The sequence below is a fragment of the Ceratotherium simum genome, chromosome 3 (genome assembly GCF_057802395.1).
Source record: "Ceratotherium simum simum isolate JZ-2026a chromosome 3, ASM5780239v1, whole genome shotgun sequence".
Classification (NCBI taxonomy): Eukaryota; Metazoa; Chordata; class Mammalia; order Perissodactyla; family Rhinocerotidae; genus Ceratotherium; species Ceratotherium simum.
The window spans coordinates 96,922,701-96,945,510 of record NC_141902.1 but is presented as its reverse complement, the minus strand read 5'-3'; the positions used below and the strand labels follow the sequence as shown (position 1 = coordinate 96,945,510).

At 45.7% G+C, this 22,810-nt stretch overlaps 1 protein-coding gene and 1 long non-coding RNA gene across 10 annotated transcripts in view; one reads left to right on the top strand and one right to left on the bottom strand.

Annotated features, from left to right (window-relative positions):
* The window catches only part of IL16 (interleukin 16), a 111,339-nt gene that overhangs the window by 14,146 nt on the left and 74,383 nt on the right, over window positions 1-22,810 (top strand). For 4 of the 6 annotated variants that reach the window (XM_087429038.1, XM_087429036.1, XM_004432002.3 and 1 more), the window contains exons 1-2: window positions 9,274-10,134; window positions 16,181-16,593. In XM_087429038.1, coding sequence (XP_087285164.1) covers window positions 10,083-10,134; window positions 16,181-16,593 — 465 coding nt within the window. In that variant the 5' untranslated portion in view covers window positions 9,274-10,082. Of the gene's footprint in view, window positions 1-9,273; window positions 10,135-16,180; window positions 16,594-22,810 lie in introns of those variants that run through there. The other 2 variants (XM_087429037.1, XM_087429039.1) reach the window with 2 other exon arrangements.
* Window positions 487-10,467, bottom strand: LOC147917699 (uncharacterized). Of its 4 annotated transcripts, XR_015551655.1 has the most exons (7): window positions 10,113-10,463; window positions 9,554-9,899; window positions 7,786-9,335; window positions 6,848-6,915; window positions 4,110-4,221; window positions 3,207-3,265; window positions 487-1,550 (listed from the first exon to the last, which is right to left on the bottom strand). It is a non-coding gene; the product is annotated as an uncharacterized LOC147917699 (long non-coding RNA). The 4 variants fall into 4 exon arrangements; XR_015551653.1 differs by having other exon boundaries at window positions 6,848-9,335; window positions 10,113-10,467; XR_015551654.1 differs by having other exon boundaries at window positions 487-1,478; window positions 6,848-9,335; window positions 10,113-10,467.

The window sequence follows — 22,810 nt, the reverse complement described above, 5'->3', positions numbered from 1 at the left end:
TATGTCAACAGTTAGGAGCAGAATTATTCTGGCAGAAGGCAGACCAGAAAGTTGAGACCCGCCCTCTTGCCAACCTCCTCCCCACCCCTGTCTGGGCCCAGCTTTGGCCCCCGGGGTTTGCAGGTGAAGGGGGGAGGGTGCACTTTGAAATGAAATCCACCCCTCAGCAGGACAGGGTCTTTGTTCGTTAAGGGGCTCCTTGGTCTCCATGATTGCTCAGCAGCCTAAACTGGCAATGCAGCCTCCTTCCTCCCTGCTCACCCTCCCAGGCTCTGGTGCCACCCAGAGATGTGCTCCGATCTGAATACAGAAAGGCCTTTTACGGCTTTTTGCCTTTGCACATACTCTTCTCTCTCCTTGAAATGCTTTCCCATGACACGTCTGCCTTTCCTTCTCCACATGGAAAACCCCCCTCCAGCTGATAAGCCTCAGCTCATAGGCTAATTCCTTGATGAGGCCATCCAGAAAGTCACATCAGACCGTGGCACTTGATCAAGCCTTTATTATTAAACTTTACACGCTAGGAATGTTATCTATTGACATATCTATCTTCTCCAACAGGCTGTAAAAGACCACATCTTCATCCTTTACATCATCAGTGCCTGACACGCAATGAATCTCAGAAAATATTTGCTGCATAAATAAATGAACAATGTAAACAACAATGTAAACAACAACAACAATAGCAACTATCGTAATAGTACCTTATATTTGTATGGCCCATTTGGGCTGGCAACATGTTTTCATATATAAGATGCTTTTGATACTAAGACACAAATTAGTGTGAATAGCAACACACTCATTTAAGTGGGAAGAAAAACATCCAGTGAGGCAAAATAAACAAAGAGTTCTAGAAGCCTGGAGTCTGGTTAGGAAGTCAGTGTGAAATTAGGAATTTACTTCAAGTTCTTCTTTTGGATTCTGATTGAAATAAGGACAAATCTATATTGGTCTTGTGAGCTAGGCGAGGTTGCCCAGTGTATGGAAGAAACGTTGAAGGGTCTGCTTGAAAAAGCGCAGAGCAGGCGGGTGCTGAGGACAGCCTGTGGAGGAGCAGGCCACCTGGGTGGGAGGGCAGAGCCCACTGGGGGCTGCTGTGCTTGTCACATTGGAGATGCTGGAGGAGAGGGTGCCCATGGGCGGGAGCAGCCTGTAGGGCTGGCAGTGCCTCTGTGCAGTGACCCAGGTGCTGGGGACCATCCAGAGCAGGGATCTCCATGAGTCTTGCTTCTGGCTGAGACTTGACATGGATGTGGTATGCACAGCCGAGCTAGAAATGCTCCTAAAGTGGACAGCTACAGCAGCTAGGACATGGCTGTCCTGCCAGGCCCACCTGAGGCTGCCACTGCAGACATGCTCTTCCAGAGATCCAGAAGCTCTCCTCACTGCTGGGACGGCTGGGGCTGGTGCACCTTCCCTGCTGCTCAGAGCAGCTCCCATCTGGCAGAGGAAGCTCGAGTAAACCTAGGCTCTTTCCTCTGCGTATGAAAGATGAGAACAGGGAACTTTGGAATCCATCCCAGCTCTCAAGTCTGGAGAAGCATAGGTCTCTGAGTAAGGATGAGCAAATGCAGCAAAATCAATATACACATGGAAAGATTCGGTGGCTCAGAAGGAGCCTAAGTGAGGAATCAAAGCAAATACTCCCATATGAAATTCCCATAAGAAATCAGAGAAAACTTTAGAATAGTGGTTTTCAAACATGGCCCATTAGTGGATTGAAAATCACTTTAGTGGGTTGAGACCAACATTTTCTTTTAAAAAAGAAAAAAAGAATAGCGTATATCGGAATGCATCAGGTTCTTAGCAAAATCATATTTTACATTTTTTGTCATGTTTTTTATTATACCATAGTAAGGGTATTATTTCATGAAACTTTTGTTTCAGTTATATATATATTATATATTTATGTATATATTTATAAATGTTTATATACATATCTTTCTTATATGTGTTTGTGTGGTATGTATTATGATGTAAAATGTAAATTCTTACTGTAAGTCAAGATTTACAAAGTTTCAAAAACAGTGTTATAGAACATGGGGGAGGATTTGGAATGCTGGGAATGTGTAAGGAGAGCATTTTAAGCCCAAAATATTCCTGATTTTCTCCTTCAACAAGATGGCCTTCTCCCCATCCTCTGAGGCAGAGATCCCAGACCTAAGTCAGCTGTGAGTCGATCTCTCTTCCTGTTCTGCCCTTTTATTCAATGGAGGAGGAGACCTTGAGCGGTGGTAACGTGGTGAGGGTGGGGAACGTGGGCAGGCCCTCTGGCCTCCGGAGCCTTCCCTCCTCTCCTTCCTCTCCACACCCTCCATGGGTGCTGGTAGCCAATTCCAGCCCTGGAGCAGTTGTTGATGGAGGCAGGAGACCTGTTGCATTTACTAAAGCAATATCTGGGCTATGTGCTTCCCCTGTGTTGAGTGTCAAGAGTGGGTAACAAAAATGTGTGTGTCTGTGTGGTGAGAGAAAGAGAGAAATAAAAATAATCTTGAAAGAGATGATATATAATCTCTCCCCAAAACCAAAACCCAAAATAACCATTTGTACACACACACACACACACACACACACACACACACACACACTCATACATGCACACAGTGACAGCAGTTGGACCACAAAGTCTGAAAAGTTCTTTCAGGCCAAAGGCTCTGTGCGGTTTGTAGCTGTGATTTTGCATTTCTTTGCCTCTCCTCTCAGTCCTACCTAGAGATCGCTGGAGGCAGTGTAATGCCCCTGATCTCAGCTCCCCAGGAAGGGAGCTAGCTAACCTAACACCCGGGTGTTTTGAGCATCTTTTTTGAACTGGCTCTTCTAGCGAGCAGGTCGTACTTCGAGTTTGTTTGTTTTAGATTTGTTATTGTTTTTATCTTTTTTTCTTTTTTCATTTTCAAGTTGTAATTAAATGATGTATGCAAATTTATTACTGATTTATGATAGTGCCACTTTGTATTTTAATTTCTACTGTTAAGTTTTGCTTTTGATACAAATGTGATGATTAGTAAAATTTATAGTGACCAGTTTTCATCCATCATCCAGCCTATTGTTCAGAGATAATCACTGATAACAGTTTGGTGAGTATTTTTTCTGATTTTTTCTGTCTCCAAACATACACACACACACACACATACGCACACACACACACACACACACTGCCCTGCAACATTTTTTTCACTTTGTCTAGGTAGCACAAAAAGATTTACCTTATTCTCATCCATGCCTGCACAGTAGTCCATGTATCTTCATGGTCACTCAAAATATACTGCAAATAAGCATGGACAACTCACTAGATTTGTCCAGAGATGGGGTTATATGTGAACTATTTCTTCCCCATAAGGGATAGCCCAGGCAAAGTTATCATGCAGAGTCTATAAAAGGTCTGGTTGTACTTTATACATTTTATCTGGCCAGGGAACGTCTTTATACATCAAATGCAGGCATCCTTAGTCATTTAACACGTATTTATGGAGCGGGTGATAAGAAGCATCCACTGAGCCAGGCCTGGCGGTTCAGCTCTGAACACGGTAGACAAGCCCCTGCCCTCCGGGAGGTTCAGACCAAGGCTGAACAAGCCACTGCAGTGGAGCCACGCCATTCCGGTGGGAGAACGGCTTTCAGAGCACGCAGAGGGCACCTAAGACAACAGTGGGGTCTGGGTGGGGGTGTGGTTTTATTTCAAAGAAGTGTTATCTAAAAATGGGATCTAAAGCATGATGAAAATTTAGCATAATCAAAGGTTTTAGAGAGTTTGCAGGGCATTGGGGACCGCCTGTGCCAAGGCCTGGGGGCCAGAGAAAGCATGGGACAGTCAGGAGACTAAGGAGTTCAGCAGAGCAGGATGAGTTCTGGAAGGGAGCAGAGCAAGAGGCCGGAGAAGGTGGTTGGGGCAGATGGTGGTGAGGAAAGAGGTGACCTTTGGGCCACAAAACAAGACAAACTTAGTTAAGTCTCAATCATTGTTCTTAAGAGGATTTTGAAATAATACAAAGGATAAAAATAATCTTGAAAGAGGTGATACTTGATGTCCCCCAAACAACCGTTTGCTCTGAACTGTGAGACTGAGAGGTTGGGATCAGAAGGAAGTGAGAGCCTTCCCAGAACCTCACCTTGAGACAGGGTCATCCTTGGAGTGGACGAAGAGGAAAAATGTAGGCTCAAACATCACTTTCAGATTTCTTTATGGAGCCACCAGGAATATAAAAACAGGACGTATAATCTCTAATTCATCAGGCAAGACAAGAAAGAGAGAATAACTTGACTGGAAAGCAAGAAAAGGAAGCAATGAGGCGCCGATTAAGAAAGCAAAACAAAACATGTCAGAAGAAAGATGTATCTATTAGGATGTAAGATATCAGGTTATATATTAAATATGTTTAAGATAGCTATAGTATAAGATATAAGATTATATATTTAAAAAAGGAAGACTCCTAGATTCAGCTTAAAAAAGAGAAATATAAAAACCTAAAGAAACAAACTCTCCCTCACAATTCAATTACATTCCACTTTCAAGAGATGCAATTAAAACTAAATCGCATAAAGTTAAAAATAAAGGGATGGGGAAATGTGCAAATGCAGATTAAAAGAGAGTGAGTTGGCAGTGTTAGTTCTGTCAGACAAAATAAAAATTGAGGCAACCATCAAATAGATCAAGAAGTACTTTTACAAAATGATAAAAAGAAGAATACACAAGGGAGACATGAAAATCGGAAAACTTTATGCACCCAAGAAAGGCATTAAAATATGTAAAACAAAAAATTTTGGAAATATATTACAGAATATGGTGCCACATTTCAATGCACATTACTTTAAGCTTTTTCAGATTAATTAGATAAAATATAAATAAAGAGTTTGAGGTTTTGAATTCTAGGGCTTGCAAGATTGAATATATATTTTTATATATGTATTTTAATATCACACCAGAATATATACATTTTTGAAACTCCAAACAGAGAATAAACATTCTTTCCAAATATGCACAGAATATTTAAAACGCTTAGTCACATCACATACTGGCTTACAAAGTAAACCTCAATAAATTCCAAAAAATAAAGTGTCTAGTCATATCCTGTGGCCACAATGCAATTAAACTGGAATTTTCTAATAAAAAAATCACAAGATCAAAAAGGCTAAATCTTGGAAATTCAACCACATGTCATTAACAATAACAGCAGTCTTTTAAAGAACTGAGTTTAAATTGGAAATCAAAACTGCAATTGCAAACCACTTGTAAAATAACAACAATTAGAACATCACTTTTCAAAATTCATGGATTGTGGCCAAAGGGATACTCAGAGCAGAATGTCTAGCTTTAAATCATAATGATGATGATGACAACGGTGGCAATTATAACCACCCCATACACTGTGCTAAGGGATTTACATCTAGTATTTCAATTTATTATCACAAAGTTGCTATGAGGTGGCGACTAGGATCATCCCCATTTTACAGATAACAAAACTGAGTCACAGAGAGGTTAAGCAGATTTTCAAGGTCAGACACTTAGTGAATACTTGGACTGGGATTTGAACCCAGGTCTTGTGGGCTCTAAAGCCAGAGCAGGTAACCACTGTATGATAAGCTGGCATTTCTAAAACAAAAAGAATGGATATAAGGGAAGTAAATATTAAAGTCTAGAAGACAGAAAAAAGAACAAAACAAATATAAGAAAAGCAGGAAGGGAAAGTAATAAAACTCAAGCAGAAATAACTACATTGCAAAGCAAACCAAAAGGAAGAGTTTCCCCTAATTCTAAGAATGAGTCCTTTGAAAGGACCAATAGGACAGATCCCTTCCAGTCAGGGTAAATCAAAGCAAAAAGGCAGGGGTCCAGCAGAAATGCAGCCTGATTATGAGAGAGAACGCATGTGCCGTGTAGAGTTTCACAGAAAAATTTTAAAATTGCGAGTCTATGATGGACAGCTCTGTACTAACAAATTTGAAAATGAAAGGGTCCTTTTATGACAGTGTAAGTCATCAAAATTAACAAAGGAAAAGATTTTTCAAAATTGAATAGACCAATAACCAAGGAAGCAATGGAAAGTCTCAAAGAACCTCCTCAAAAGTGATGCCAGGACCAGAAGATTTTATGGAAAAATTATTTCAAGCTTTTATGGACTAGCTGTATTTTAAACTATTAAATTATTTCAGAGAGTAGGAAGAGGTGTTTGGCCTCCCGATTCTTTTTACAGTGCCAGCATAACCTAACACAGCACAAAACGAAGGACAGACCATTTCTATTTGTGAATAGAGATACAGAAATCCTAAACAAAACATTAGCAAACCAAATCCAGTTCTTTGTTAAAAGAAGTGCACACTGTGACCTAATGAGACTTAAAAGGACAACAAAATATCGGTGGCTCAGTCTTAAGAAAGCCATTGATATGTTTCTTCGTGTTGAGAAATCAGAAGAGGAAGGATACCCACACTGCCAGGAGCTAGGAGAGCCTTCGAGAAACAACATCCACTCTGGGCGAAAACTTTTCCCAAATTACAATTAGTGGAATAGTTCCTTAATATGATAAAAAATAATTTTATCTCGATATACCAGTCAAGATCCTCCTTGCCAGAAAACGTGAGAGGAATTTCCAGTGATGTCTAGGAAAAGACATGGAACACCTCTATTGCAGCTATTATTTACTAATGTCCTGGAAACTTTAGTCAGAAAAATTAGAAACTAAAATGAAATAAGTGGTATCAATATTTTTAAATGAAGCAAGTTTATTAACATTCAGAGATCACACAATTGGAAACTCAAGAGAAGCTCTTGAGTAGTTACTAGAATTAATCAGCGAGATCTGTAAGCTTGCTAGTTTTGAAATAAATAGGCAAAAAAGTCATAACTTACTTGTATATCAGCAATAACCAACTAGAAGATATATTTTACAAATGGTTCCATTCAAAGTAGAAAAAGTGCTGTGAAATATGTAATTAGAGATATTTAGAGCCTATATGAAGAAGAATATAAAATTTGATTGAAGGTCTGAAAAGAAAATTTAAACAAATATAAAAACAAAACAACCATTAAAAAATGTTCCCAGGTGGGAAGACTTTCTCCCCAAATTCATCTGTAAATCTAAGGCAATCTCAATAAAAATTTCAACCAGATATTTTAGAATCTAAGAAAATTATTATACAGTTAATCAGAACTACTAACTGACAAAAATTATCCATAAATTTCAATTGTGTTCCTTGAAATAGAAAACCTTTATTTTTCTGGTTATAATTGTGATACACAATTGTTGTAATAAGAAATCAGGTGTAGGAAATTACAAAGTAGAAAGGAAAAGTTCCTTATAAATACCAGCCCCCAGCACCTTACTGCACCTTCCAAAAAAAAAATCATTACCAGTTTCATGTTTATTCATACAAGTACACTTTTATAAATAAAACTACTCTATACAACTATTTTCTGGCATTTCTTAGCTTTACAGTATATTGTGGACTTCTTTCCATATCCATGTATGTAGATCTATTTTATTTTTGTTATTGGCTGCAGAATGTTCCATTGTGCGAATGTACCATAATATATTTAATAAATCTCCCATTGAGGTACATTTGGGTTGTTTAAACTCTTACTTTTTTATTATTATTTATTTATTTTTTTCCCCCCCAAAGCCCCAGTAGATAGTTGTATATCATAGCTGGACATCCTTCTAGTTGCTGTATGTGGGAGCATGGCCAGAGAAGCGGTGCGTCGATGCGCGCCCGGGATCCAAACCTGGGCCGCCGGCAGTGGAGCGCACACACTTAACCGCTAAGCCACGGGGCCGGCCCAAAACTTACTTTTTTGAGTCATGCTGTGTGCCAGGCAATGAGCTCAGTCCCTCTGCAGAATTGTTTTCTCTAGTCCTCGCAGTGGTGAGCACGGTCATCTCCACTCGAAGCCTTTGCTTGTGTGGCAGCTCTGCCATACACACTAGGGTGGGTTGCCCTGAGTCTAAGTTCTGAGCCAGGGCATTTGTGCTCCTGCTGGTCACTCCTCCCCACTGTTGACAACGCTGCGTGGACATCCGTGTGTAGGTTTGTGCCGCTGACCACTTATTTCAATCCACAGTGTTGGAGGAAGAGGAAGAATCTCCCTCTGCCCTTTCCCTTAAGGTTCTTATAGCTGGCCAAATAATTAACAAGACAGGTTAGCAGGAGAAAATAATACCAAGTTTAATAACATGTATACATGGGAGAAAGCAGGAACACTGCGTTTCTCGACACAATAGCAGAAATTCTCGTCTTAAATACCATGTTCAGCCAATGACAAAGGAGGATGTTGGGGGTGGGGGAGTCAGTTACAGGAGATCACCACTACAGCACAGTAAACAAGAGTAAGGTTATCATGCAGATTTAAGCCCTCACTTTCCACATTGATAAGTTTCTTTGATAAGTTTCTAGAAATGAGGTCATCCCTCCTCTTCCCAAAACAGAGAGGGAGATACCTTTACAAATGGAGATTTCCCTTATAAATGCAAATGATTGTCTGGCAACTCCTTGCAGGGCCATCCAGAGAATGTGGCCAGAGAGACAGAACTTCCGATAAGATGGGCTTGTTGGTGCCCTTCCTATTGTAACATCTATTTGACCTTATATTACAGCCATCAGATAGAAGATCTGTTCCAGGAAGGAGTTACCGTGTCAAATTCTTTAGGCAGGTAGTGGGGGAGGTCAAGTGTCCTCAGAGAAAGCAACCGAGGTAGAGAGACAGATTCCAGGGTGGCCAAGTCCTGACCTCCGGCACCGTCGTGGGGGCGATGCATGCTGAGGAGAGACGCCTGTCCTGCTTCCTCCTTTCTCGGGGGCAGTGGTCTTGTAGAGGGGTCCTGATGGCCCCGCTGGAGGCTGCGCATAGATGGATTAGGATCGCCTTCCAGGCCACTGCAAGTGCAGGGCCCGCGGAGGGGCCCGTCTCAGGGTCCTGCGCGTGCCTTTAGTTTTTCCCTCAGCAGGCTGCAGAGTGTCTTTCCTGATGGCTCCGACTGGTGCTCTCTCCTTGTCACTCTGACGTCAGCTGGCTCCCTGGACTCCTGCAGTCTGGGTCTTGGTGGGGATGTTTTCCCAGGTGCGTTAGTCAGGGTTCTCCAGAGAAACAGAGCCAAGAGGATATATGGAGATACACAGAAGGAGATTTATGGTGAGGGACTGGCTCCTGTGACTGTGGAGGCTGAGAAAATCCCCAGACCTGCCCTCTGCAAGCTGTAGGCCCAGGAGAGCCAGGGGTGCAGTTCCGGTCCAGGCCCCAAGGCCTGCGAACCAGGGGTCGACGGTGTGTATCCCTGTCTGAGTCCACAGGCCCAAGAGCCAGGAGCACCAGTGTCCGAGGGCTGGAGGAGATGATGTCCCAGCTGCAGCAGAGAGAGAATTTGCCCTTCCTGTGCCTTTCTGTTCTATTGCGGCCCTCCACGGACTGGACGATGCCCACCCACACTGGGGAGGGCGGATCATCTTTACTCAGTCTACTGATCCAAATGCTAATCTCTTCTGGAAACATCCCCTCAGACACACCCAGAAATTTTACCAGTTATCTGGGTAACCCTCCGCCCCCTCGACACGTAAAATTTACCTTCACATCTGGGAACATTCCACCTTATGTTGGTGCAGGGAAGGTCAGCTGGCAGGGACGTGTGAGGTGCTCATCCACCATTCATTCATTCATTCAGGGGCCAGGCAAACGCCCCTACTCTGTGCCAAGCCCCAGTGAGGCTCAGAATGAATGAGGTGTGGTCTCTCCGCCCCAGGAGGTCCCAGTGTAGAGGAAGAAAGATGACAGGTATAAGACTGACTTCAACACTACCTGCTCCCTTTACCAGCTGGGAAACAGGCCTGGAGGCCGTGCCATTCCTCTAGTCCTGTCTCCAGTGCATACAGACATGCATACGACCAGTCCCGGCTGCAGATCCCACAAAATCCTATTAAAGAGACTCTCTTAGAAAGAGAAGGAACCATACATTTTCTCTTTTCATTTCTTATCTCTCAGTCACTCCCCAGTTCAAGACAAAAAATAGCCCAGGGCAGGAGTGACCAAACGTTAAGACTTCCCTTTGATCTAGGACCCTGTCAGAGAACTCAGAAACGGGAAACACATTGTATCAATGTGTCCCTTTCTCCATAGGGTTACTTACCCTCTCAAAGTTCTCCAGGGAGGTAAGTGTATTTTATCCAGAGGGAAATAGGGTGGCCTTTCCTCCAGTAGGTTAGTTCTGTCCAGCATGGTGACAGACCCATATAGTTCCCCCTCAAGTGCTTGCTGAATGAAATGAATGAAAAGGCAGGGAGGGAGGAAGGAGGGAGAAAAGAGGGAAGGAAGGAGGGAGGGACGGAGGCAGGGAGAGAAGGAAGGAAGGTGCGAGGGAGGGAGAGAGAGAAGGAGGGAAGGAAGGAGGGAGGGAGGGAGTACTTATGGATCCTGCTCCCCAGCACGCAGTCTGGAAGTTTTTCAAACTCCTTTAAAGGGAAGGAACTATCTATTTCTCTGCAATTCAGCAGTTTCTATATAGGTGACAGCTCAGCCGTGGTGGGTCTGAACACTGGCTGAGAGCTGTGATGATGATGAGCTCTCATCTCTCTTTGAGGCACAGTCCCTCCTGTGTGTGAGAGGAGACCCCTTCCCACCCCAACACTCTGAGGAAGATAGAACTGAAGAGCAAACAGCATCATGGTTTGGGGAAAAGGCCTCTTGGGAGTAGGAGAGCAGTTTCCAGGGAAAAGCAGATCCTTTGGATGTTCTGCTGGGAAGTGAGAGCAGCTGATCCCATGTTGGAAACCTCTGCCTGCTTCCCCGGGAAGCCTCCAGAAGAGACACACAGGGCTGTCTCGTGGAGGATGCACTGGAGGCAGAGAAAATCTGCAAAGAGTTTGGCGCAAGTGCGTAGAGCCTGGGGCAAAGTCAGAGAGAGCTCATTAGTTCCAACCCTTTGAAGGAAGATGGAGCCGGGGAGTGGCACAGGCTGGCCCCCAGGCTCCTCGGACATTGATTCCCTCAGGGAGCAATAGCTGGTTCCACTGTCCTGAGCACAATTACCGAAGCTAAGCTGAGCCATCTGACCCCGGCTGTTTTCAATTATTCTCTCTCTTCGCTCTATGCCAGGCCTAGGGAAAGCCATCTCCCACAGAAGTCCAATTCTGGCTTCTCCTCTACAACCCTTTTGCAATTGTTCCCTTTTTTAAAAAACATGTTTCCATAGTGAGAAGGCTCATTTTAAAAACTGTCTTTGCTCTTGACCGAAAGGTTAGCCCCTTGCCCCCAGCGCATAACCAGCCTCCTGTCCCATGGACCCCGCCATCCTGTGTGAGAGCCAAGGCCGCAGAAGTCGCGATTCCCTCTGGAAAATCTTATTTTTAAAAACCGACAGTACTCAGCAGACACTCCTGCAAAGGGTCCACTGGGAGTAGCGCAGTTTCCACCAATGAATTCTATCCCTCTGCTCTTTTAAATTCTGCATGTAGCCAACTTTTCCACCACTGAGTGAAGAACACAGCCTTTCTCCTGCTCCCAAAGGTTCCCAAACGTTTGTGTCCTGGAAAAAGCCCAGTGAGTGAGCTGTCCTTTGAGGGGACAGCTGTTGTGGGTTGGGGGAGGATATGGAGAAGAAAGGGAACTGGGTTTGTATCCCAAGAATCTATGCAGACTGTGGCAATGCTTGGTGGAAAAAGAATGCAAGAGGCTTTTATGACCAAGCCCAGCACTGGTGGGGAGGAGAGTTTGGGCCTTGACTTGGGGTGACTGTCTCCTCTCCTTGTTTTGGGGTGGGATAAAAGACGGTTTCAAAAGTCTCTTGGCCCTTGAGTGTCACTGTTTTTCATGCTTTATGCCAGTAATGTCAGAGAGAAGAACTACTACTCCAGGAGGATCTTTTTTTTTTTTTCAAGTAAAAAGAGGAATGTATTAGTTTGCATAACTGAATAGATAGAACGGCTTCAAGGCATGGCTGGATCTAGGTGCTCATATAATAGCGTCTAGACTCAGTCCTTCCCACTCTTTCTCTCCGTTCTCTTTCCTTTCTCTCATCTTTTTCTACACATCTCTCCCTGCCTCTGTACCTTCCGTACGTTCTTTGTTGGCTTCATTCTCAGGTAGCCCTCTCCACATGGTGGCCTTCAGCAACTCCATGTTTATATTCTCTCTGTTTAGCACCAGCAAAAGTCCAGGAGGATTTCAACACAAAACTTTGATTAACTTTCAGTTTTTCATTTCCGTGCCTAATGGAACAGTGCTGGCTGTGACCGACACACGTGCATGCACGCACGCACGTACACACACACGCACACTTCCTTCTCCATGAGTCCCAGGTGAACTATGAAGTGTCCTAACAAGGCTGAACAAAATGGAAAGAGGTTTGGGTACATTAACACTTGCAGTGACGTTGGTGTTGAGAGTCACCAGTTCTCGGAATGCAGAGGAGCTCCTGTGTCAAGGGATGGCGGTAGGAAGGAGGGCATTTACAGTTCAGATTTGAAAGGTGATGTCTGGAAGTAAAGGAGAGCAATGAGAAGGAAAAAATGACTCTAAAAGCTTGAACTCTGTGTATTCTTCAGCCCACAGATCTGAGTCTTCATATACTGGGTAACAAACCCTCTCAGAATACAGCAGGCTTTAAGCAAATAGATCATGCCCTCTGGACGTGGGTTCATGACTTTGGTGCATGTAAAATGCAGAACTGATAGGAGAGATTCGGTGGTTTTGGAGGAAGGAAGCAGACTCTGTGGGCTGTGGCTCAATGAGGAGGTGCACGTGCACAGAAAGTGCAGGAGGGAGAGCATTTGTTCAAGAAGATGTGGACGGCTGAGTACTCTCCACTCAGAGGGAGTGTTCTTACCGTAATAAAAGAAAAAGAAGGAAGACACGAAGGGGATAAAAGAGGCAGGTGACAAAAGGAGGATCTGGAGTCAACACATACTTTTTAAAAGCCAGCAATGATTTGAGTAGGTTACACGCTGACGATCAAGACCCAGAGCAGGGCCGGCCCCGTGGCTTAGTGGTTAAATGCACGCGCTCCGCTGCTGGTGGCCCTGGTTCGGATCCCGGGCGCACACTGACGCACCGCTTCTTCGGCCCTGCTGAGGCCGCATCCCACATACAGCAACTAGAAGGATGTGCAACTACGACATACAACTATCTCCTGGGGCTTTGGGGAGAAAAAGGAGGAGGATTGGCAATAGATGTTGGCTCAGAGCCGGTCTTCCTCAGCAAAAAGAGGAGGATTAGCATGGATGTTAGCTCAGGGCTGATCTTCCTCACACACACACAAAAAAAGACCCAGTGCAGAGGAAGAGATGGGGGCTAAAAGCAAGAGAGACAATAATCAATGGCAAAGCAGAGCTGTGGATAAGGGTGCAGGCTCCAGAGTCAGACTGCCCAGTTTAATTCCTGCTTTCACTGAGTCCTAGCTGTGTGATCTTGAGGAAGTTACTTAACCTCTCTGTGCCTCAGTTATCGTTTTTTGTAAAATGAGGGTATTGATGGAGCCTACAGTAGATTTTGTGAGGATTAAATGGTAAAGCAGTTAGAACAGTGCTTGGTACATCATAAGCACTAAATAAATGTCAGTTATTATTATTTTTATTGTTGGTCTGCCTGAAAAGCCTGGAGGAGTGGAATCCAGAGAAAGGAGGGGTGGCCTGGCCTCAGCAGGAGGGCGGGTGTTTCATTACAAAGGGCGTGCATAGATATGTGTGTATTGCAAATGGATGTGTAAATTCAGCGGTAAGAAGTCAGGGGAATTGCTGTCTGATAACTTTTATGTTTCTGTGAAGAAGAAGGTGACCTTCTTATATCTGTTACGATGAGAGAGGTCGATGAAGTGATGTGTTGAGATAGTCATTGTTGAGAATGTGTGACCAAGCTAACTGTGGAAACACCGTACAGTTGTTGGCTGGAGCTGGGGGCCTGGTGGGTGGCTGTGAATGTTTTCTGGGGAGTGGGAGTGTCTCCCCAGGGCTCCAAAACCCCCAGTCAGGGTGGGGCTCAACAGAGGTGTGGAGTCATCTGTGGTTGAGGGTCTACTCTCATTTAAGGTGGAAATGTCACTGGCACGTGGGTCCTTGCTGTCCCCCAGGATAGAAATCAAGAGAGACAACAAATGGGAGTAGGAAAGTAAAAGTTTATTGGCTTGTGCACAGGGGAGGCACAAGGGAGCCGGTGCGGAAAGGAAGGAAAGGAAAGGGGCAGGTGAGGCTCGTTAGGGAGCAGGATTGTGGGGTTTTATTAGGCAAAGGCTGGGGGGGAGCCTTGTCATGGCATGTAGGGGTGGGGTTGTGCTTGTGCCTGCGCTGTTGCATAGCATGCTGCCACATGTGATGCATGTATCACTAGCATGCTAGTTCTCCACCCCGGGTGTGATTTTTACTATGCTAATGGGGCTAGGGTCACCTTCAGTGGACTCCTGGGTGCTGGGGCGCGTGCGTAACCCTGGGAGAGTCAGGAGGCTGCGGAATATGGATCTTGGTGGTAGTCTCTATCTGATTCTCCTACCTTGCCGATTGGTTAGGGGCCTTATCTTGTTCGCCCAGGGGCCTTGCAGATGACCCTGTCTCATTGGGCTGGTTCCTGTCTCAGAAGGACGCAGAAGACAGGACTTCAGGATATTGGCAAGAGGGTGCTCGATGAAATGGCTCAACATTGAGTTAATTTATACTAAGGCATCGAGAACAGTGCCTGGTGTATAGTACGCTCTCAAATATTTATTCATTAGTTTTTTTGTGTGTATGTGTGAGGAACATCGGCCCTAAGCTAACATCTGCCAATCCTCCTCTTTTTGCTGAGGAAGACTGGCCCTGGGCTAACATCCGTGCCCATCTTCCTCCACTTTATGTGGGACGCCGCCACAGCATGGCCTGACAAGCGGTGCGTTGGTGCACGCCCGGGATCCGAACCCGGGCCGCCAGCAGCGGAGCGCGCGCACTCAACCGCTACGGCCCGGGGCCGGCCCCTATTCACTAGTTTTAATTCATTGCTATTGGTTCCTCTACATGGTCGGTGAATAAATTCATAAAATTAAAAGGCTAATATAGAAAACAATAAATTTCTGCAACTTGGGTATTGAAAACCACAGTCTTTTAAGAAGAAATTCTCTTCGGGGGCCTCTGTGCAAGGGCTTCTGTTTAATGAAATGTCGGCAGGCTCTGCTTTTTCTTCTTTGATACTGGATGTGCGCGGACGGCAGTGCCAGTGGGCCACGCGCGGCCCGCAGTTCCTTGTTCTGGCCGCAGGCTGTTTAGCAGCTTGGGCCCGAGCCTCAGCTTCTGTAAACCCAACATCTGGGCCCCTTTCGCCACCCGCCTCGTGGGAACTGAGTCCCCGGGAGCCCTCCCGGTGGAGCTGGGCTGGGCTGAGGGATGCCGACCTGAAGCGGAAGGCGGTCTTTGGTCCGTGAGGCTGCGGGAGTCTGATCCAGCAGGGCAGGTGAGGGAGCAGGAGACCCCAGGCCTGGCTGCAGTCCTGGCTGGGGAGTGACCGTGGGCCCAGGGAAGGGCACACAGGTTCACCAAGCACCTTTTGTGCGCTGAGCCCTTTGCAGGCACTTCCCCTGCTCCTTCCTTTCTATGCCCACATCACCCTGGCAGGCTGGCGTCCCCTGAGACTCCCACCTTCCTCCGTCAGAGGCTCCTCGCCTGTGAGCTGAGGCCGCAGAGAGCAGTGGTCTCCAAACTGGGCTCCGTGAATTCCAGGGTCCTTTGGAGCTGCTAGAGGAGTCACCAAGGGTAGAAGAAGGGCTCGGGCAGGTGCAGCTTCATCTCCCTCCCCCTTTGACCTGCTCTGCAGACTGGAGGGCCCTGTAGACTTTTGTCTGAGAATGGCTTTTCAGTTTAGAAGTCTCACAAGGCACAGGTCTCTGTGATCTCTCAAATCCCTGTGCGACTCTGATTACTGGCTCTTCTGCTGGTGCCCTTGTGGCTCTGGGTTTACACTTCCCTTCTCTGTGCCTCAGTTTCCCCATCTGTAGAATGAGGGTTTGGATATGATCATCCCTGGCCTCCAAGAGGCTGAGAGTGGACAGGGCAGTAAACACTTGGGCCAACCGAAGTCCCATTTGGCCAGCAACCTGAAGGGACGCGTGACAGTGGAGGGCGATGTCCCCATCTGTCCTGCTTCCCGGGTGCCGGGCACTCGCGGCTCAGTTCCAGGACTCTGTCCAGCTCCACTTGTCGGCAGCGAGTCACATTGCTTCCCCCTGTCTCCTCTTTCCTCCAGGGACCCGTGAAGTGGTGGCCAAGCCCAGTCCAGTCACTGCCCGTCCACCGAGGTCCAGAGACCAGGATAGGAAGAAGGGCAGCAGTACTTCCTCTCTGAGGATGGAGACGCACAGCCGTCCTGGCAAGAGCAGAAAATCCACAAAATTCCGGTCCATCTCCCGGTCCCTGATCCTCTGTAGCACTAAGACCAGTGACGATGGCTCTAGCCCCGATGAGAAATGTCCTGATCCCTTTGAGATTTCCCTGGGCCAGGGCAAGGAGGGAATTTTCCACTCATCTGTGCAGCTGGCAGACACATCGGAGGCCGGGCCCAGCAGCATTCCTGATCTAGCACTGGCCTCCGAGGCCACTCAACTCCAAGCAACTGGGAGTGACCGAGGCAAGCATTGTAGGAGGATGTTCTTCACGAAGGTACACCCAGGATCTGTGGGGCTGGAAGAGTCTGCGGTTGGGTTCTGGTGTTATGAATTAAAGTCTTTGAACCCTTTTATTCCAAAGTCAGTAAGGCACAGAGTTCTAATTCTGAACAAGAGCAAGGAAAAATTCGAGGCAGGGTCCACTGCAATGATAACAATGAGCATGGTAATGAATGGGACTCAGCTGACCTTCTTGCTTGCGAGATTCAGCAAGAGACTGTGTCAGTCCACAGTAAATTGAGCCCAGGTCCCTGCTGGGAAATGCAATAGCCAATATCCTGGGCAGTTCTCATCTCCAGGCAGGCAATGTCCAGCATACCATGGGCAGGTGGAATCACACCCAGTAGAGAATGTGACAGAACCCAACTTACAGAGCCTGGACAGATGAGGAGACCTTACGTCAGACAGGAGGAAGAGGACAGGATGAGTGGGTTTGCTCCCTGAGTGGTGACTGTGAGCGTTCTCCAGGCACCCCTGCCAGTTCTGACACAGCTGTGAGTGATGCAGGCGGCGCATGGAGACACAAGGAAGGGGGAGAGGGAAAACCAAGTTGTGTTTGGAGACCTGCCAAGTTCAGAATGTTTTCTCTGCTGTTAGACCATGTTTCAATTTTCGTTATCACAGTGAGATGGAATTGCTGGGTACCATGAGATAGAGTTTGATTAAAGAATTTTACTCTCGAATTATTCTCTCTCAAGTCCTGGGCCTTCAGCCTTCCATCAAAGGTGGGGTTTCTCAAGGGTCCAAACAGCCCTCAACCTTGGAGCCAGCGTGGCTCACTCTGTGATGGGCCAGCCCCGAGGGGCTTCTCCCATGTGCTGCTGCCAAGCCCCACTGGGTACAGTCACATGAATGCCAACAGCCAATAGGGGAGGCATTCCAGTACCTTTGGACGGGTCTAGTCCTTTTGCACAACTTGCCTCCTTGGAGAGGAAAATCATTGCTTAGCATGTATACAATAAACAACATCATGTAACATTATGTAACAGATTAGGAGATCAGGCCCCATAGAGGGGATAGCCCCAATCATCTCCAGACACGAGTAGCTTCTGCGAGGGCCCCACCTAGCCCAGGCTGCTCCATCACCCACAATGTGACTTCTATTGATACAACCTGAGCTCACCCATTAGGGTAGAAGGAGGGGCCAGCAGCCCAGAGGGTTTGGGGGAGCCTGGCCAGGCTCCTAGTTTGTCGTGAACGATGTTCCAGGCAGAGGGAACAGCGTGCGCAAAGACATGAAGAAAAGAGTGTGCTTGTGGAGCATCAAGGAGAAGAGCCTGTAGAGGGAATCAGGGAAAGGAGGAAATGATAGAGGATGAAGTTGGGGTGGTAGCCAGGGGCCAGATGTGGAATTTTATTCTAACAAGGATGAGAAAACAGTGGAAGACTGAGCAGGGGTGTGACATGATCCTTTTAGGGAGCACTCAGCTGCTGAGCAGAGAATGGAGTGTAAGGAGACCATGAGGAGAGCCCCGACAATGATGGGCCTAAGATGGTAGTGGTAGAGGCTCTGAGATGGTCAGGGTAGGGATTTGTGTTGGAGGCAAAGCCAATAGGATTCGCTGATTGGAGGATGTCAAGTGTAGAGAGTGAGAGGCGCGTGTTGAACTGCAAGTTTTGAGCTGACCAGCTCTGGGGAGAGGAGGTGCCGTGTTCTGAGATGGGAAACACTAGGGGCAGGAAAAATGGTCAGGAAAGGTGAGAGGTTCCATGAAGGATGCAGGATGTGACTAAGCAGGGGGCAGAATTCCAGGTGGAGGGAACTGCATGAGCACAGAGATGGGCGTGAGGGAGCACCGAGTGCTATGCGGGGGCCACTGTGCCCAGGAGCGTGTGTCTGGAGCTCTGTGCTTGGCGTCTGTCGGGGGGTCGGCGGGAGGCTGGCTGCCTGGGGAGGGCTGGAGGAAGGCAGCGGGGGAGGCTGGCAAGGAGTCAAAGAGAAATTGCACCTCTGTCGTCTCTGTGATTCCATGAGCACAATACTTTGGTTTAAAAAGTGTTTTCGCAGCTCTTATCTCGTTGTCCCCTTCCCCCCAGGCCCTGAGAGGAAGGCAGTTACAGCAGTGTTATGATTTCTGGGGGCAGGATGGCACAGGGGTCAGGGGTGTGGCCTCATTAGTCTGACTGCTCCGGTTTGGGTTCAACTTTCCCATTTAGTAGCTGTGTGATCCTGGACAATTCATTTTATCTCTCTGTGCCTCAATTTTCTCACCTGTTAAAAGGAGAATATTAATAATAGTATATACCTTGTATGGGTTTTATCAGGATAAAGTTATAAGCATTTACATGAGAAAATGCACCTAAAACAGAACAGTACACATAGTAATTCCTTAATAAATATTATTATTTCTGTTTTAGGATGGGGACAATGACTGATACTGAGTAACTAAGTAATTAATGAAGTCAATAATATTTATTGAGTACCTTCAATGTGCCAGGCAGTGTGCAAGAATTGTAGCTTTAGCGATGCTCGTAGGCTAATGATGGAGAGAGGGGCAAAACGGATCATTCCTATTTTAGGTCATGGGTAGAGATACATAGGGAAATCACGGGATGCTGAGGAGGGATATGCAGCTCTGTTTGGGGAAGGGAGCGCTGGAGGTGACTGTTGAAAGCAGAATGTCCAAGTAAAGTAGTCCAGATCACAGTGAGTGATGAGAATGGGCGGAGGGACAGAGGGACAGGTACAGGGGCTGAGAGGCTGGAAAGAGGCTCATTTGCTGAGGGTGGGGAAGGGGTGGTATGCACAGTTGAGTCAAGTTTGAGGCAGGCATGAACTGAGATGGCAGAGAGGGGTATCGGCCAGCTCAGAACCCGAGGTCTTTTTTCCTTTTAAGAAGCACAGGTGATCTCCACTGATCCATTCGTGAGTTCTGAGCAAGTGAGGGTTTCAGTTGCCTGAGCAGGTCCCATTTCGTATGGAAAGTGACTGTGCAGGAAGGTGAAAGGCGACAGCTGGTCCCAACAGCCTTTCTGGAGGAGCCCCAGGGTACTCAGTAACATCTCCCTCCCTTCTTGCGGGGACACTCTAGTCCCTGTCCTGGCTCCTTCCCTGCCCTGCACCCAGGCGTGACTCGGTTGGCCCAGCCTCCAGCAATGCCATGGTTACACTGATTTCAAAACAACATCTGGAAAGAGGCCTGTGACATCAGCCTCTCTTCTAGAAACGCCTAATAGAGAAATTAAAGAAGAGGAAGTTATATAAACAGCCAACTGAAAAAAAAAAGCCTTATTGGATGCGTTGTGTTTGGCACAACCAGGGCTGAGTAAGTCACTGCCCAGGGACATGCCAAAGCAGGGCGGGCCGTGTGGAATCTGGAACAAACATCTGACCCTATATCATGCGTGAATGCACTGATGGGGGCTCCTTCTTCAGGGGGCTTCCAGACCCCTGGGGACAGATTCAACTGGAAGATGTTCAAGCCAGACTCCCTAACCTAACAGACAAAAGCACAATTTGTAAGACCCAGACCTTTAAAAGAAGGAAATGCATGGACTCCTTGGCTACTCCAGACCCACTGTCTTTTTTCAAATGGAAAAAGTATTTTAAATGCCTTTTAAGTAGGATATTGAGGCCAAAGGGAAGGGAGCTGAGGCGGGTGGAACTGAAGCTCACCAAATGGCCCCTCTCATTCCACTCTCTCTCCTCCTTTGTCCCTCATTCCTCTCCTCTGTTTCTTCAAATGTTGGCAAAGCACCTGCTCTGAGCTATCCTCTGGGGATAAAGAAACACATTTGACACTATTCCTCCCCACGGGAGTTTGCAGTCTAGACAAGGGGACAGGTGCCAGCATAAGTAATCCTGTCGCTTGTCCCCTTCCAAGCTCCGGATTTGCTTGTTCAGTTTCCCTGCAGAAAGGGTCCACCCAGAGGATGTGTAGTCGGGGACTTATATCCTTGAAGGAGCTTCTAGGTTACCTTTCGGGTCCCCTGAGCATTCTACAGGAATAGGATGTGAGCCCTTCATTATGGGACTTCCCTAGAGGCGAATGGGTCCAGCTAAATTACTGTGGAATTGAAGCAATCTCAGAATAAGAGAACGAGCTTAGGTCAAGCTGCAGTCTGTTGTCCGCCCCTCCAGGATGCCCTGCACTTATGGGCCAAGGATGTAGACAGTGCTTCCCTGGAGAGTTAGCAGGGCGCCACAGCAGTGGGGTGTGCAGGTAGGATTGGGGTGGGAATGCAGAGGGAGAGGGTGGAGGGAGGGGGACAAGGGAGGTGGCAGAAGTGAGAGGGAGACACTTACATCCCACACAGTGGGCCTGGCTCCAGTGTTACCAAGAGATCCTTTTAAAGAAATTATTGTCTGCCCCAAGCTTGTAAAGATATTTTCCCATGTTTCTTCTAGCAGCTTTGTTGTTTTATCTTTCACATTTTGATCTTTAATTCATATCAAGTTGGTTTTTGTACACTTTGTGATGCATACATTAAATTCTTTCCTATGTGGCTATCCGATTGTCCCAGCATTATTTTCTGGAGGCCTGTCCTCGCCCCACTGCACAGCACTGTCATCTCTTTTATATGGCAAGGACCACATGCACATGTGGGTCTGTTTCTGGTCTCTCCATTCTGGTTAGTCGTATTTTTTTATTCTTGCACTAATACCCCTCAGTTTTAATTATGGTGGTTTTATAATAAGTTTTTTTATCTGGTTTGTAAGTTCTCTAGCTTTATTCTTCCAATTAGACTTGGTTATTCGTGAGATTTTTATTGGAATTGCATTGACTCTATAGATCAATTTGAAGAGAACTGATATCTTTACAATATTGAATCTTCCAATCCATTTACATGATGTATTTCTCTCACGTTTGATTATAGATTTTTTTGGTTTGTTTTTCAGCATACACAATCTTTTTTTTTTGCCACTTTTGAAAAATCATAGCTCTGTTTCTCCCTCCCAATTTTTATACCACCCCCCCCAACACACGTCTTGCTGGCCGGGGCCTAAATAAAGTACAGTGATGAACAGAAGCGGTGACAGCAGTATCCTTGTTTCATTGCTGAGCTCAAGGGAAACGTTTCATTATTTGGCAAATAAGTATGATGTTTGTTGTATTTTTGTAGATACTCTTCATTGGATTGAGGAAGTTTGCCTCTATTTGCAGTTGGAAAAGAGGTTTTAGTTTTCCCCTAGTGAATTTGTTAAGTTTTATCAAATGACTTTTCTCTGCATTTATTGAGATAATCATACGGATTTTTCTACTTCATTCTTGTTAATGTGATGAGTTACATTGATTGACTCTTTTGAATGTTAAAACAATGTTGCATTCCTGGAACAAACTCAACTTAGTTATGAAATAGTATCCTTTTAATATAACTGTGGATTGGATATGTTAATATTTTGTTTGTGATTTTTGCCATTTGTGTTTGAGGGAGAGATTAACCTGAAATTTTCCTTTCTTGTAATGTCCTTGTCTGCTTTTCATATTATGGGTATGTATGTTGGCCTCATGAAATGAGTTAGGAAATATTTCCTCTTTTCCACCCTCTGGAAGAGCTTGACTAATATTGGTGCTAACCTTTTTTAAATGGTTGGAAGAATTCACTTACGAGCCACCTGGGCCTGGAGATTTCTTTGTGGAAAGGTTTTAAATTACCATTGAATCTATTTAATAGATACAGGAATATTCAGATTTTTAAAATTTCTTCCAGTATCAGTTTTGGTAAGATGTATTTTTGTTCTAGGAATTTTTTTCATCTGAATTTCCAATTTTATTAGCATAAAGTTGTTCAGGAAATCTTAGTACATTTTAATGGAAGGTTTTATTGAGATAATTATAGATTTACATGATGTAAAGAGTAATACAGAGAGGTCCTGTTACCCTCTCCCCATTTCTGCCAAAGGTAACACTTGGTAAAACTGTAGCACAATATCACAACCAGGATATTGACATGGCTACAGCCACTCATCCTCAGCCTCCCCAGTGCTACTTGTGTTGGTGTGTGTGGGGTGTGTGTGCTTATCACCTTCCAGGCACTGGGAGGAACTGTAGTGATGCCTATTTTTCCTTCCTGATATCGATACTTTATATCTTTTCTCTCTTTTTTTAAAACTAATCTATTGTTCCAGGGATGTATCAGTTTTATGTCTTCTCAAAGAACCAGCTTTTGATTTTGTTGAAGTTTTCTGTTCTATGTTTTCTATTTAATTTCTCTCTGTTCTTATTCTTTTTATGTCTTTTCTTCTACATTCTTTAGGTCTATTTTTTTGT